Here is a 16,349-nt window from a genome sequence, read left to right as displayed (position 1 = left end):
AGCAGGACTACGAAATCTGTGTGTATAGCCAAGGCATTCTTTTGGGATTTAGGCTTGCATTACACATTTATATTCACACGTAAGAATTTTTAGCTCACCCCAACTTCAATTGCATAGTTTGACCTTTGTGTGTCTGGAAATGTTGGGTTATCACTAAAGATGGAAATCCTGATGGGATTGAAAAGTGGGAGGAATTTCTTTACTGGGTAAGAGGTTTTTTGAAAAGTGGGAGGAATTTCTTTACTGAGTAAGAGATTTTCTTTTAATCTTGCAGTAATCTTGTAAAGAATTTTATTCCATGACTCTTTATCCAGGCTTTGTGCAAATAAATGTCTTGTAAATTAACTCTATGTAACCCTAACTCTGAACTTCAGTCCTAGAGGTTTTCCAGATGTCTGCTGAAGCTCTTTGATTTCCTTATATCTATTACAACTGACATTCTTATTGATATAACTACACCCAAAAGTGTACAATTTTCAACTTTAAATAAATCATAACCAATTTAACCTTTTTATATAGCAGATTATTAATAAGTATGGCTTCTAGTGACTTTATCAGTTAGATTCTTTTTTTTTTAAAGACTTGCAAACCCTTTTATTTCTTCAACATGTTAAATTAATAACAGTTATCTATGTAAGACTATGTAAGGATTTGGGGGGAGGAGGTTGAGGTTTGTGCCCATGTTGAGAAGAAATATGTTGTGTTCACACTTGCTTTTTCTGATGGTTGCAGCCTGTTGCTGCTTGTGCCATGCCGGTTATGAAGGGCTGGAACATACTGACAAACTCTGAGAAGTCCAGGAAAGCCAGGTACCTTTCTTTTAGTCTCCTATAGCTGATTAGTTATAAATGATGTAAAGTTGATACTAACTTCATTTCCTCAATCCAACAGAGAGGGTGTAATGGAGTTCCTGCTGGCAAATCACCCATTGGACTGTCCTATCTGTGATCAGGGTGGAGAATGTGATCTACAGGTACAATATCCAATTAAATTGTGTAGACTTACATATTAATACTCTTAGGTGAAATTGTGCTTTCCAGCAGCCTGGATATGTCTATTTTCTGTTGTCTGTTCTAGGATCAATCGATGATGTTTGGCAGTGATAGGAGTAGATTTAGAGAAGGAAAACGTGCTGTGGAGGACAAGAACATTGGCCCATTAGTCAAAACAATCATGACTCGGTGTATACAGTGCACTCGATGTATCAGGTAATGTTCTTTATTTTTCACTGGAAAGAATACTGTCACTTGTGAAAAAAGACACTGACTAATGCATCTAGACAATCATTTTCTTTTTTCAGGTGTATATTTTATCTTAAAAGGAATGAGATGAGGGCTGAAAAGTGTGTTGCTGTTGTACATTCCAGATTTGTTTCTCGTTTTTTGTGCATCTGCTAGGTTTGCTAGTGAGGTTGCAGGAGTAGACGACTTGGGAACAACCGGAAGAGGAAACGATATGCAAGTTGGCACTTATGTTGAAAAAATGTTCATGTCTGAGTTATCAGGAAATATTATTGACATCTGCCCTGTTGGTGCTCTTACTTCCAAGCCATATGCCTTCACTGCACGCCCATGGGAGACCAGGTAGGTATCTTAACTTGTACTGAAGATAGAGCTTTCTGTTTCTATGATACTTAGAATATATCCGTTTGTGATACCAAGAGTTCTCTCTAATTTTTATTTTCTGCATTTTTGTTGTAGACTTTTCATAGATTGAATCTAACACAAAATCTGTTACTTACAGCTTATTCAAGAAAAGGAAGAATGTAATAGTCTGTAGACTATTCTTCCCTTATTTTTACCCTGAAGTGTTTTGGACTTGTAGGCTTGTAGATTCATAAATCACCTCCAGTATGGCTAATTCCCTCAGATACTGGATACCATTCTCTATGGTGGCCCACTTGTCTGGGTAACATATAACATTTTCCTTGAAGGGATACTTTTCCTTAACTCCTGACAGGAGTTGCTGCTAGAGGCTGAGGACTTGTGCCCTTTTCCAATTGCTTTGTCAATGCCCCTTCCCTAGAATAGATTCCCAGCTGTTCGGCTTCCTTAACCTCTAATTCCAGAGCACTAGCCCAGCTACCCCAACATTGAAAGCTGATGGGACAAAGTGCTTGCCTGGATGATATCTGAAGTCTTTTCACATATCTCGCAGATCACTCGGGGATGGGGATTGTGTGGTTTTCACCTTGTTTATCAATTCTTCTTCCTCCTCCCTGATCAGTGGCCACCTCTCTTCCTCCTTCTCATGATGGCCCTGCTTTGGAGGAATTCTTGTCCACTTGCTCCTCCTGCTCTCAGAAGCAGATCCTTGATCCCTTATTAAACAAGCCTATTTCCACTTCTGGTATTTCATCTTGTATGTAGGGGTGACTGCTATTGGCATGGGCTGGTTCTTTGGTGTAGCCACAGTGCCTGTCATGGGGATTGGTGTAGCAGCGGTGCTTGTTGTGGAGGCTGGTGTAGCAGCAGTGCCTGTTAGCTTTGTTTTCAGATCCTGCAACCTTTTCTTCCCCCTGTGGATGCTGAACAATGTGGAACAGGACTTGGTAGGCCTGGGCCATGTCCCAGCATGGTGCAGTGATTTGTGTGTCTTTGGAATTGCCAGGGTGACAGCATACTGTTTCCAAATATTTTACTAGTTTGTCTGGATTCTGCACTTGTTCAGGGATGAAATTCCAAAATGTTGGAGGTGCCCACTATCCTAGGCACTTGCTCATGCTATTCCACATGCTGTGCCACTTTGCCACTTGTAACTGTCAGGCCTTGGGGCAGATCTCTGGGTGGTATTCTTAGGTAGCTGTTTAAGCGTAAACAAGACCTGAAACACATTCAGGAGACATAGAATCATAGAATGTTAAGGGTTGGAAGGGAACCTTAAAGATCTAGTCTCAACTCCCCCTGCCATAGGTGGGGACACCTCTCACTAGACCACGTTGCTCAAGGCCTTATCCAACCTAACCTTGAACATGCTGGCTGCAGCATCCCAAGGATATTCAAAATTCTCAAGAGCTGTTGTAATTAGTCTGGAGGAAAGGGAGAGAGAGAGGAAGGTGTCTCCCTGTAGATTGGCTCTCGGAGGAGAGAAGGTGAAGTATGTAGTTACTCCCAGTGACCGCTGGATGGCACCCGAAGCACGGAGGTGGCAGCAGTGCTGAGTGCAAGTATCAGACTAGTCTCACGACCACCACTTTTGTCATATGATATAAACCCGTGTTGCACAGTATGACAAAATTATATCCTTAACCCACCTTCCAGAGATGAAAAACAGCAAACAGAGAACATATGCAGCTAGTAAGGTGTTACATAACACAGCTCTGAGCACATGTGCAGCAACTTCAAGACCAGTGACGATTAAATTAAAACAATGAATGCTTATAACAAATTTGTTTTAACACTCTCTGATCAGATCTGTTGTTACCTTAACTCTTCTTGCCCCTCGCTGGGTGCCAAAAAGGGCCACTGTGGTTTAATCCAGCAGGCAGCAAAACACCACACAGCTGTTTGCTCACTTCAGTCTCCGTGCCCCATGGGATGGGGGGGAAGTAAAATTTGTGGGGCTGAGATAAAGACAGTTTAATAGGGCAGAAAAGGAAATTTATAACAATATTGATAAAATAATTAGAATACACAAAACAAGTGATGTATGATGCAGTTGCTCATCAACTGCCCACCAATGCCCAGCCAGTCCCTGAGCAGCAGCCCCTGGTCAGCTTTCCGATTTGTTTATACACTGAGCTTGACTCCACGTGGTATGGAACATCCCTTTATCCAGTTTGGGCCAGCTCTCCTGGCTGTGTCCCCCTCAGCTTCTTGTGCCACACAGCCTCCTTGCTGGTGGGGTGAGAAGCTGAAGAGTCCTTGACTTGGTGTAAATGCTGCTTAGCCACAACTAAAACATCCCTGTGCTATCAACACTATTCTCACCCTAAATCCTAAATCCAGCACTATACCAGCTATTAGGAAGAAAATTAACTCTATTCAAGCCAAAACCAAGACACTCCTGCTGCTCGTATATGAAAAACTACAAATGGTTATTTGTTCTTCTAAATAGGAAGGTAGAGTCAATTGATGTTCTTGATGCAGTTGGAAGCAACATCGTAGTGAGCACAAGAACTGGAGAAGTAATGAGAATTTTGCCAAGGCTGCATGAAGATATCAATGAAGAATGGATATCTGACAAAACAAGGTGTGTGGGAGGTGTTTGTACCCATGTGTGTTTACACATGCATTAAAGGCATGCTTTGCAGAAACAGAAGTGTGAACAGTAGCACTGACTTGTGGATTCAGCTGTTAATATTCTAGAGCTATAGTGAAGAATAATTGGTAAAGCATGTTTTTAATTCTATAATTGAAGTTACTGAGTCTTCTAATGATGTGATTTTTGTAGCTTTTTTCACAGTAACTTATTTGTATCGCTGATTGTTCTGTGTGTTTTTGAGAAGGAAAAGTTAAACTTTCAGGGGAAATATTTCTTTTTCTCTATTCTAACAGCTTGCAATTATTAGAAAACTCAGTCACAGAATATATTTAGCATACACAATTATCTTTGTCTTTCCTCTTTAATAATATTTGTGGTGTTCACTTAGGTTTGCTTATGATGGTCTGAAGCGTCAGAGACTTACTCAGCCAATGATCAAAAATGAGAAAGGACTATTTGTTTATGCCTCATGGGAGGATGTATTAACTCGTGTTGCTGGTGTGGTAAGAACAATTTTCAATATAGGTAGTGTAAAATTAATTTCTAAAGCTGGACATATTACAGTTATTAATATCAAATCAGTTATATGAAAAAGGGCTTTTTTCTTTAAGGTTAGAGGAGAGCATTTGACTTCTAACCCATTGTGTTTCCACTGAAATTTCTTATTTTGACTATTATTTCCCGTTCCATGGATTGAACCTTCTAAAGAATTTTGTTATCATGATTTCATTTGGAGCATTGGGAGAGAAATTACTTGTATTTAAATAGGAAACTAAACTGTTTCTTCAGAAATTTAGGAGGAAGCAACTTTCCCGAATACTCTATCTGAAGACATCATTAAATTTACTTAAACTGTGCTATCGCCACTTTTGCCATCAAAGCCATTAAATCTCTATTACTTATATCTGAATTGTGCATTCCTCAGTGCTTTCTCTGTGTGGTGATTGATTCTGCAGCTCAAATGAAGTGCTGCATGACTGCTCTGGATTTTGATTAAAAATTTTATGTGGGTGAAGTAGAATTGAATAACTGTAATTGAACTTTCCTCAAGGATGTTTTTGTGGTACAGTAGCAGGGTTTGTTACGAAAGCTATTGCTTCTCAGATAATACCTTTGAGTTAAGTTTACTACCTGAGCTTGTGTTACGGAAGTTTGTATTCTGCCTGCACTGTGGCTTCATTAAAATAAAAGTATTCACCAATCTTTCTCTCCTCACCACACCAAATGAGAATTAGCCACATCTGAGCAATAACTGAAGTGGGAGAGACATGCATAGAATACAGAGAGCTGTTCTTTGCTTATCGTGAGTTCTTGAAGGAGCTGCAGTTGCTGCCTGGCAGGAGTCAGACACTGCTGATCAGTTTGTGCTCTTCCAGGTGGCTGCATTGCTGGCTTTAGCACATCCTAATGTAACAGACATTTACCTGGGCTAAATGAGAATTTATTTCAGCGTTTTCTTTTGTTTATGTTTATACCTTTTCTCTCCAGCTACAGGCAGTCAAAGGTAATGAAGTAGCAGCAATTGTAGGAGGGCTAGTGGATGCAGAAGCATTAATAGCTTTGAAGGACTTACTGAATAGACTAAATTGTGATACACTCTGCACTGAAGAGGTCTTCCCTACTGCTGGAGCTGGGTAAGAGTACAGGCAAGGTTTGTCTGTAATTAGTATGTTAATAAACTTTCCAGTCTGCAGATCATCTCATGGCAGGATTCTGAAACAATCAATGATAGCAACTGGATGCATTAGCAGGATTTGTTTGAATTTACAACATTTATTTGTAGAGAGTAGTTATGCATTGTGAGTTGATACACAGTCTCTACTACAGCAAGGGTTGCACCCTTTACCATATTTTGTACTGTATGTGCTGCTGCTGCAGTTTTAACAATCAGCAACTGGGCAATTCAGTCTAGTTCTATTTGTGTTGCAAAAACTATAGTACAGTTACGATCTTGTAAACTGAAATAGAAGATTAAGTTTGTGAGGGCTGTCAGTCACACTTGTGTTGCAAAAACTATAGTACAGTTATGATCTTGTAAACTGAAATAGAAGGTTAAGTTTGTGAGGGCTGTCAGTCACAGTAAACGTAGGAAATAGCCACATTGTAACTCCTTTAATGTTTTACCGACTAATATTCATGAAAGAGAAGCTCTTACTTTTTATTTGGATTAGAAATTTGGATTGAGAAATCTTTTCTTTCCCTTTCTTTTCCTGAGGTGAAAAAATATTTTGAGCATTTAGAGTCTTTATCATAGCTTCATTCCTTCCCTTCACTGAATATTCATCCTCCTTCTTACATCTTTTTGTTATAGCACAGATTTACGCTCTAACTACCTGCTTAATACCAAGATTGCTGGAGTGGAGGAGGCAGATGTCCTACTTCTGGTTGGCACCAATCCACGCTTCGAGGCACCGCTTTTTAATGCTAGAATTAGAAAGAGGTTTGTATTCCTTGGTGGTGAATAAGCATGAGAATCCATCTGGATTTGATACAGTGCTCGGCTGGAGCTGCAGGCAGTAACTTGAGAGCATTCATTCAGATAGGCTCATTGGATTTAGTTCACCTTTTAGTAAAGGGAATGGTGATTTATGTGTGGAAAAAGGGTGTCTCTTCTCCCTGTAGTGTAGAGCTAGTTCATTCTCACTTTGGCATTTTATGTTAAGTTCATCTACTCAGACATTTATTCCTTTGTTACGTTACACAGACACCTCAGATTTTCTGTTTTATAGGAGTTTGTTAAAGCATATTCCTTAAAGATTTATTTTCAGCATCAGTTTGCTGCCTTTTGTATTGTAACAAATCAGATGTGCTGAGTTTAGAAGTAGTCATTCAAGTTTCACGTTTTCTTTGGCTTTCCCAAACTTATGAACATAGCTAATTCAATTTCAATAAGATATGTCATTATGAGACAAATGAGGGGTATAAAAAGGCCTGTCCTTCCTAATGCTGGGATCTTCCAAAATATGCATTTTTAAACAATAGTGGCCTTAAAAGTTTGAGAGGAGAAAATGCAACAAAATTTATGATTTGTATATTTTTATAAGTCTGTGCCATGAGAAGCTGCAAAAAAGAAAAAATTTCTAACCAGCTAAATTTTTCTTTGTCTATCTAAGAAATAAGTGGATTTCTAAGACGAGTTGGCAGAAGTTTAAGGGGAGGAGGGAATTGAGTTATGAACCTCTCATTTAAGGTGTGTTGCTGTACTGGTCCTGGAATGTATGTAGAGAAATAGTCCTTCTAAAAAAAACTCGAGGCTTGCTTAAGTCAGAAAAATGCTAAACTGCGTGTTACCAGGTCAATGAATGCCATTTAAATTCCTTTGAAATCCTATTTCAGGTTATTGCTAAACTTATAATTAGTGGCTTTGGTTGATTAGGACTCTGTATTTCTTTATGTTTTATAAAATGTTTGCTGTGGTTTCAGCTGGCTTCACAATGACTTGCAAGTGGCCCTTGTTGGCTCTCCTGTGAATTTGACTTACACATATGATCATCTAGGAGAGTCCCCAAAGATACTTCAGGACATTGCTTCTGGCAAACATGCATTCTCCAAGGTAAACAGAACTCGAGAGTGTGACTGTTAAATTCAACATGTATTGAATAATAATCTGAATTCCCCAGAGAAACAGGTTTGAAGAAAAGTACAATGTTGTATATGGGGTTATTTGCTTTTAATCAAATGCAGAGATGATGTAATAATTGGTGTGCACCAAGTATATGTAAACTGTTTAAGATATTTAGGGGGGTGTAAAACTTTGCAGTGCTGGGAACTCCTGGAATATTTCTTGGTATACAGCAGGCTGTTTCAGGCACTGCTGCTTCCACTTACATCTGTGGTTATCAAGTGTATAGTTCTGTAGAACCATCGAACCACCAAGGTTGGTGGAGGTCATTGAGTCTAACCATTAATCTGCCACTCTGCTGTAAACCCTAAATCATACCCTCTAGCTTCTTCAACACTTCCAGGGATAGTGACTCCACCACCTCCCTGGGCAACCTATTCCAGTGCCTGACCACCCTAACAATGAAAAAGATTTTCCTAACATTTAATCTGATTCTTCCCCTGTCTCAGCATATGACCATTCCCTTTAGTCCTCTCACTGCAGCCATGGCAGAAGAGACCATCCCCCACCTCTCCATAACCCCCTTCCAGGTAGTTGTAGAGAGCAGTGAGGTCACCCCTGAGCTGCCTCTCCTCAAGTCTAAACAAACCCAATTCCATCAGCCTCATATGACATGCTTTCCAGGCCTTTTATGAGCCTTGTTGCCCTTTATTACACTGACATTGCAGCTTACTGCTTACAGCAGTTTCTCTTGGCTTTATGTCTAAATGAAGCAATGACCATTTTGGAACAATAGCTTTGCATGGAAGACTTATATAGAAATTTTGGGATTACACTATCTGCACCAGTAATTGCTTTCATAGCTGTGGAATGAACTTCTTGGTTCTTTCCTTGCACAGGTCCTTGACCAGGCCAAGAAGCCCATGGTGGTGGTAGGTAGTGCAGCACTGCAGCGCAGTGACGGAGCAGCTATCCACGCAGCCGTTTCCACCATTGCACAGAATGCCAGGACTAAGAGTGGTGTTGGTTCTGATTGGAAAGTCATGAACATCCTCCACAGGTTTGCTTTAAAGCTTTTTTGGGAGTGACTTTTTTTCACATGGGGCTTACACAAGTTACCACAATGTACATGTGCAGATTTCTTTGAGTACAAGAAGTTTATCAGGTTAAAATCTAAAGGGAACATAAAAAACCAGAAGTACAAACTAGCAGAAACTTGTTAATAAAGCATGGGTGCCTTGACCTGGCAAAATTTTCAGGCTTTCTATGAGATTTTATTAATCTATTACATTCAAGTGTAGAATTTAAAGTTTCAGTTTAGAGGTGTAGAATACAAGAGAGCTTAAGGACATCTGTCACAGTGCTCAGTAGAATGCACAGCAGACCAGTGTCACTTGATAAATGACTGCATTTCATCTAGAGGAAGAAAAACAAGATGGCATCAGTATTTAAATAACATGGTTTCTTTTAATATTCCTTTTACTGTGCAATTTCTTAACTGAATAGTTAGTAGAAAAGCTTCAAAGCTTTTAATTTTAGAGCTTTTGATCTTAGTTACTCATTTTGTTGGGATATTACTCCGTTCTATAGGCAAGCTTCCCTTGGACAATCCTTCACCACTCCCTTTCTGAAATTCTATCTGTCAAATTGACCACCTCTGTAAAGGAAAAATTATTTCAATGAATGTAGTGGTGCTCAATTCCAGAGACTCAACAGAGTCCTTCTGCTAAAAGTAGCTTCACTGATGTACAACTACTATATTAGGAGCAGAGCTTGGTCCTCTGAAGGAAACTTGTATATAAAAATCCTGATGTTGAAACTGAAGTATTTAATACCAAAACACTGATGAGTTAAGGAACACCCATGATACCTTTTTTTAAGTGTGGTTTGGCAGTCTTCATATTATTGACTTCCATGCTTATAGCACACCATCCATTCCACCTTAAGCATGAAAAGCAGCTTAACTTATTGAAACCTCTATGTCTGTGTCAGACACACATGAGTTACACTGGGAGATCTGTACTCTACAGGGAGAACCTTTTTTCTTTTAAATACAATTGTAAGTCTGGCACCTGATTATGCAGGGTTATGCAAAGCTGTTTCTTTGGAAAAGACTGCCAGAAAATGAGAATGATTATTTCATTCTCTTAAAAGTATTTTTATGTGTGAATAAATGAATAGTGATGGAATAGTGGTCTTGAGTCTTAGATGATTTAGAGTAGCTGATGGCCCAAGAGCTGGTCTGTCATCTTCCACGTGAGCTTCCTAAATTAAAGGTCTAAATTAAAGTTCACTTCATAGCTGAAATGTCATCTAGAGCATCAAGGTTCACCAGTGAACTGCCTGACACTAGGCCCTGACTTGGAATGTTTGCCTTTATTTTACTATCCTGTCTTAAATAGGTGAGATGCCCTGTGAAGACTTCAAATAGCATCAGTTTGTCGTAATGCAAAAACTGACATGATACTCTGTCAAATACTCTGTCAAAATTTTCAGCTGCTTTTGTGCTTCATGTTTGTCCTGTTACTGTTAGGAACCTTTTACGTCTATTCACAATATTTAGTGAAAAAAAAGAAGTTGGATCTGTTCTGATGGGAGAGGGAGAATTCTGAAATAACTTAAAATCATGATATGTTTGTTCCTACAGGGTTGCAAGCCAGGTAGCTGCTTTGGATCTGGGTTTCAAACCAGGAGTGGAGGCAATTAGGAAAAATCCTCCCAAAGTACTGTATCTTTTGGGAGCAGATTCAGGTTGTATAACACGTCAGGACTTGCCAAAGGATTGTTTTATCATCTATCAAGGTAATTAGTAGATGTAAATTAAGAAATATTGCTATCTTAATAGCTGGAGAGAAAGCCTAAACAGTGGCATAGAACCCTTTGATAAATGCTAGCCTTTATTTTCTGCCAAGAAATGGAACTTCTAACACATAACTACCTATTTCTTGGGTAAAACTGAGAGACTGTTGATGAGTAATAAGGGAATAGAAACCAGTATAGGTCTTATGGAGCATAGCTTCAGACCTGGCAGACAAAGAAGCACTGGTTTCCAGCTGTTCCCTCATACCAAAACATGATCTTATCTTAATTCACTAATCCTTGTTCCAAGAGCCCCCCAAATCTGAGTGACTATAGAGACTGAACTAGCATTTACTCCTGCTTGTTTTCCGTTCATTCTCCCCAAAGTATTAGGCAAGTAAGACCTCAGAGCAGTCAGCCTGAGGGGCTTCATATTACTGGTTAAGCAAAACTTGGGGAAGTCTTTTTTTTTTCCCCTGGAAACACAGAAGTTCTGTGTAGTGATTGTAAAGCATTTCTTATTCCTTTGACTTATGCCTTACATGGTTGTGTCCTGTTTCCTCTTTCCATGTATTTAGGGCATCACGGGGATGTGGGGGCTCCCATGGCTGATGTTATTCTCCCAGGAGCAGCATATACAGAGAAGGCAGCCACATATGTGAATACTGAGGGTAGGGCCCAGCAGACAAGAGTAGCAGTAACACCACCTGGGATGGCAAGGGAAGACTGGAAAATTATTAGAGCTGTCTCTGAGGTACTGTTGCTGTTACAAGTTGCTTCTAATAAAAGTACACTGAGAGGTTAAGGTCGTTTTTGGAAACACTTTTCAATACCAAAAGAAGTACATTTTCAGAGAAATACATGACTATAGTTTTAAGAAGTAATGTTTTGTATTAAATCCTCTGTTAATCCTATGAGTTAAATCACATGGTTTCCCTTTAGAGTATAGCTCTAATATGGTAGCTGCTCTATGCTGTTGGAATGCAGAATGGGTGAGGCTTTGTTTGCAAATTCTGCAGGTCTTCATGAAGTGCTTTCGAGAAAACTGGTGGGAGGATACAGTTTCTTGCTTATTAGAAAGAAAGCAACATGTACTCAGAGGACAGGATCTGATGTCATTAGATAGGGTCAAATATGTGCTTACTAGTCACAGGGAACAAGATGTATTGATAATTGCACCAACTTCTGTCGCATTTGGTGGTAAGCTAGGGAAAGTAAAAGTGACATCTGTATGGAAGGAGAAAATTACTTGTCTTTCATTTTTTCCTTTTGTATAGCAAACAGGACAGTCTGTTTTTTTAATGTGGGGAGGTTTTGACTATGTAGGCATCAGAAGTCTTAACAGAATCCTATGACTGCTTGGTTTGTACATTCTAACTGCCTGTGTCTTCAGGAGTGTAGATTTTTCCTGATTTTACTTTAGGTGTGTTAATGAATTGGTTTGAATTAAATCTCAAGACTTGATGGCATTTCTTTCTGTGAATCTCTTAGCTGGCTGGTCTGACCTTGCCTTATGAGAACCTTGATCAAATACGGAAGCGTTTAGAAGAAGTATCACCTAACCTGGTTCGGTATGATGATGTGGAAGAGGCTAACTACTTCAACCAGGCAAATGAATTGGCAAAGGTAATCAAAACAGAAGCATCTTGGCATGATTTGGTGCTATTATATAGCTTGAGGCTTTTTTAAAAAATGGGTGTTCTTCATATGTAGTACAGCCGGCATTCTTTGACCTGCACTGAACGCAGAATTCACTGAACAAGTGCTTTGATAACAAGGTCCTATCATAAAGCTGACTTTTTTCTTTTCCTTTCTCATCAGTTAGTGAAGCAACAGCTTCTTGCTGATCCTCTTGTTCCACCTCAGCTCACAATAAAAGACTTTTATATGACAGGTATGTATGGTGTAGCCTTTCCATTCTGAAATCAGCAATACATTTTACTTAGCTTTACAGTAAGATTCTTATGAGGCTTTTAAAACTTTACACTAAGATATGTAGGATTTGAGTCTTTTTAAGAAACAAAATTTTTCAGTACAACTGTTTGGAATTTGCATAAAGCACAGACTGTATTTTCAGCTAAGCGGTTAATTTATCCTCTTTGTATCCAGTGTTGCATTACATTATTTTATATTGTATCTCTGTAATTTTAAACTTAAAACACACTGATGTGTTTGAATTTTTTTTCAGATTCCATCAGTAGAGCATCCCAGACAATGGCCAAGTGTGTGAAAGCTGTTGTTGAAGGTGCTCATGCAGTAGAAGAGCCATCCATCTGCTAGAGACTAATCAGACTGCTACCACCTCCTTCCAAGTATTTGTTGCAGTTAACTGCTGTGACTGATCTATTTTTTCAAAATCTCTTTGCTAGGCTGTTGTATTTTTTTTTCTCATCCATATTTTCATCAATTCAAATAGTCCCATAATATTACAGGACTCTTGTGTCTGAGAGAACATGCAGCACTCAACTTACTGTACCCAGAGGCAGTATACATGATGATTGTATACAAATAAATTATAATACCAAACAATCCATTACCTGTGTAATTCATGTAGCTTATGCTTCTTCTGTGACTCAGTAAGCAAGTTGGACTCAGTAAATCCTGATTTGCTAGGAACAACTGTACATGGGAAAAATATTAGTAACTCTCTTCCACATATCTTAATTTTAAGCCCTGATCAGAATGTGAACCTGCTGTTTTTGTAATGCACTTTGAAAGTAAGTTGTCCCTCATACCTACTTCATGTCTGTGTTCAGACCTAGCACTACTCTAGATATTTCTATGTTTCTCCATTTTGTTTCAGTTGAGAAAACTACTCATGCAGGAAATAAAAATAATTCTGATATTGTGAAAAAGCAAAGCAGTTTTCACACAGCTTCCTCAACTGAACTTCTTTGAACATTGCCAAAAAGATAGAAGGCTTCTACAACCAGTTCAAATACAGAAAAGATCTTGGAATAGTTTCTGTATGCACAGATCTTTCTATAGCAAAGAGGGTAAGGGGTTGTATGTGGGTTGGTTGGTTAGTTGGTGTTGGTTGGGGGGTTTTTTAAGCTTCAGAATGATTTCAGAACTCCCCTATTATGTTAATGTAAGTTTGGAAGAAGGATAACTTCCTCTTCAACAGGGTACTAGCATAGTAAGTTTTAGAGTAATCCTTTTAGGAATCTTGCAAATGGGAACAATATCATAAAGCTATCACTTCCAACTTGATTATTTTTTTTAAAAAAGTCTTAATTTTGTATGAGGAAGAACATTTTTCAGTGTAGAATAATACTGAGTGCATGGAAGTGCTGCTGTAGAAGGCTTAGCTTTATAAAATTTAATTTTTCTTCCATGTTTGAAATTTTTCAGTAACTAGTAATTTTTAAAAAATTGTTTTCCTTCTGTCCAGGAAGAAAACTCTTCCTGATTATCCTGATACATCACAGTGTCCTTTCATGAGCTGACTAAATCTTAAATGTTGGACATTGTTTTACTTAGCCTGCCATCTCCAGTTACCAACAGAGTCAGTTCTCTTGGTGGTACAAAAAAGGCAACTGTTCATTTTATTCAAAGATACTGCTGTGTGTGTTAGTAAGTCAGAGATACTGTAGTTTGCTTTTAATGTGGCTTTTCACAGGACCCCATAGTGTGTATGTGACCAAGTCCAGCATAGAACCTTCATGTTGTTCTTGTAGAATGTACCTCCTTTAGGAGGAAGAGGGGTTTATGGCAAGGACATAGCAAAAAAACCAATGTGTGTGATTTATGCCCAAAGCAAGGCAGTTGGCTCTGCTCACAGATGGCAGGTTTAAGAAGAAAGGGTGGAGCTGAATCCTATATTCAGAAAAACATTTGGTTCTCAGGTTCCTAGGGCAAAAACTTTTTTTTCCCCTGAAAATCCATGTTGTGTAAACACAGAGGAATAATTTCCGCTGTACAACAAGTCAGTTATCACTTCAGAATTTATGAAGGTCCAAAAGCTTTAGAGTTGTTTTTTTTCTGAAAGCTCTGCATCCTTCAGTTAATGTGTATAGGAGAGTCTTCTTTCTATTCTAAGTGTCCAGCCCTTTTCTTGAAAGCCAGAAAGAGTAAGAAGTACATGTGGTACTATCTGCCATGTTTCTACCCTCTTTCCCACCTAACTAGTCACCAATTACAGAATTTTTCAGCCAAACTTGGCAACAGCAACAAGGCTCTCTAGGAATTTGACTAGATAGTAAACAAAAATCTATATTAGCTTATAGTGTAGCCCTTCCCTTATCTCTTCTGTTTGCTCTGGTGGCTGGACAGTCAGTGCACATGTGGACTTTTGCCCACCTAGCAGTGAAATGATAGTAGGGGTCTGCAAAGGAAGGGAAATGATGTAGGCTGGGCAAAATAAGGGAACAAAATGTACAGAAATGTGGCTATTCATGTAACTCACCTCTGTTTATTTAAAAGGAAAAGCTTACAGTTGGTGCTAGTGCTTGTGGGTCCTGAAGCTGAAACCTCAGATTCAAGCAGAATTATGAGAAAGCGGTAATGCAGAGCTGGGATGACGGGAGATAAACATGTTCCAAGTGTTGTTCCTGACTGTTAAAAGTAAGGACTGCTGAGCGCGGTGACACGGAGTGTGGGCGCAGGGCTGGGGCTGTGTCGCGGCCGGGCAGGGGGTTCGTGCTGTGTCCCAGCGCAGCGCCCGGGCCTGCTGCCACCCGGCGGCCAACAGGCAGAACTGCTCTCTGGTCGCAGCCGCCGCTCCCTGCGGCTCCAGCAACCTTCACTGCGCTCCTTCCTGTGCCCTGCTGCCTGCACGGACAGACCGACAGGGTATGTGGCTAGGGAGAATGGATGGCTTTAGTCAGCAAGTATCCTCATCTCTGAACACAACACAGTGTAAGCATAGCTGTTGTGTTCAAGCAATTAACCCCAAACGTAGCTTGGGCTAAACCTTGCTCTTGTGTAGTTTTGTCTTCAGCAGGTGATTGTGGGGAGTGGAGAGGGAAAAGGGTGTGTTAATTCAGGGTAAAACCCTACTAGGCACTTATAGTTTCAAGCAAGTTTAGGCCAGGTGCAGTCGGATTAAAGAGAAACAAACTGCAGGCAGATTTAAGCATCTAAGCCTAAATCTGTGATTTTAAAAACAATTTTCTAAAAACCCTGCTCAGTAACCACTTTCCTGAAAGCACCAGCATCCCATGAGTACATCCCTGTAGTTCCAAAGGGAGACTGCTTTAAACCCTCAGCACTGTACTGAGCTTCCTCAATAAAAAGAAAACAGAAAGTGTGATACAATAGTTGTAACTGACTTATTTTTAATGTATTTTGAAACATAGCTCAAGGCAGAAAATGAAGTGTCTATAGCATTTCCCCAGGAAGTAAAAGATTTGGGATCAGTGCCTCTTCTAAAGCTGATAGATTCTTGTGAGACTGTCTGCTATATGCTTGGTTGGGGGATGTGCCAACTGAAAAAGCCAACAGAAAAGCAACTCAGGGTCACAGTTCTAAAGGAAAAGCAGAGTAGCAGATTGGCATCAGCCTTAATCCAAAGAGAAGAGGTAATAAAACTTCATCCCTGTCCCTACACACCTGCTCCTCATAAAATACTCCAAACAATGGCTGAGCCAAAACATCCTCTCTCAAAACAGGACAGTGTATTAATGACTTGTGTTGTGCTTCGAATATACAATTAGATGAAACCACCTTGAGTGGTGAAGGGTTAAATGACCAACTCTTTCGAGGCACCGACAGGACATGAACAGAGGAAGTGCTACTAAGTAAACTGATGGAAAAGGACTTTCATAGTGACTAGCAACATGAA

At 39.5% G+C, this 16,349-nt stretch overlaps 1 protein-coding gene across 3 annotated transcripts in view; it reads left to right on the top strand.

Annotated features, from left to right (window-relative positions):
- NDUFS1 (NADH dehydrogenase (ubiquinone) Fe-S protein 1, 75kDa (NADH-coenzyme Q reductase)) overlaps positions 1–13,107 on the top strand; it is a 16,418-nt gene extending 3,311 nt beyond the window's left edge. The window contains exons 4-18 of one of the 3 annotated variants that reach the window (XM_009082929.1): positions 733–809; positions 892–973; positions 1,078–1,208; positions 1,398–1,583; positions 4,057–4,191; positions 4,592–4,706; positions 5,692–5,837; positions 6,515–6,643; positions 7,627–7,756; positions 8,665–8,825; positions 10,413–10,567; positions 11,143–11,318; positions 12,056–12,190; positions 12,386–12,458; positions 12,753–13,107. In XM_009082929.1, coding sequence (XP_009081177.1) covers positions 733–809; positions 892–973; positions 1,078–1,208; positions 1,398–1,583; positions 4,057–4,191; positions 4,592–4,706; positions 5,692–5,837; positions 6,515–6,643; positions 7,627–7,756; positions 8,665–8,825; positions 10,413–10,567; positions 11,143–11,318; positions 12,056–12,190; positions 12,386–12,458; positions 12,753–12,844 — 1,923 coding nt within the window. In that variant the 3' untranslated portion in view covers positions 12,845–13,107. The remainder of the gene's footprint in view (positions 1–732; positions 810–891; positions 974–1,077; positions 1,209–1,397; positions 1,584–4,056; positions 4,192–4,591; positions 4,707–5,691; positions 5,838–6,514; positions 6,644–7,626; positions 7,757–8,664; positions 8,826–10,412; positions 10,568–11,142; positions 11,319–12,055; positions 12,191–12,385; positions 12,459–12,752) is intronic. The other 2 variants (XM_009082930.1, XM_009082931.1) reach the window with 2 other exon arrangements.
- The last annotated feature ends 3,242 nt before the right edge of the window (positions 13,108–16,349 follow it).

The sequence above is a fragment of the Acanthisitta chloris genome, unplaced genomic scaffold (assembly GCF_000695815.1).
Source record: "Acanthisitta chloris isolate BGI_N310 unplaced genomic scaffold, ASM69581v1 scaffold9489, whole genome shotgun sequence".
NCBI classification, from domain to species: Eukaryota; Metazoa; Chordata; class Aves; order Passeriformes; family Acanthisittidae; genus Acanthisitta; species Acanthisitta chloris.
This window is presented reverse-complemented; position numbering and strand designations above follow the sequence as displayed.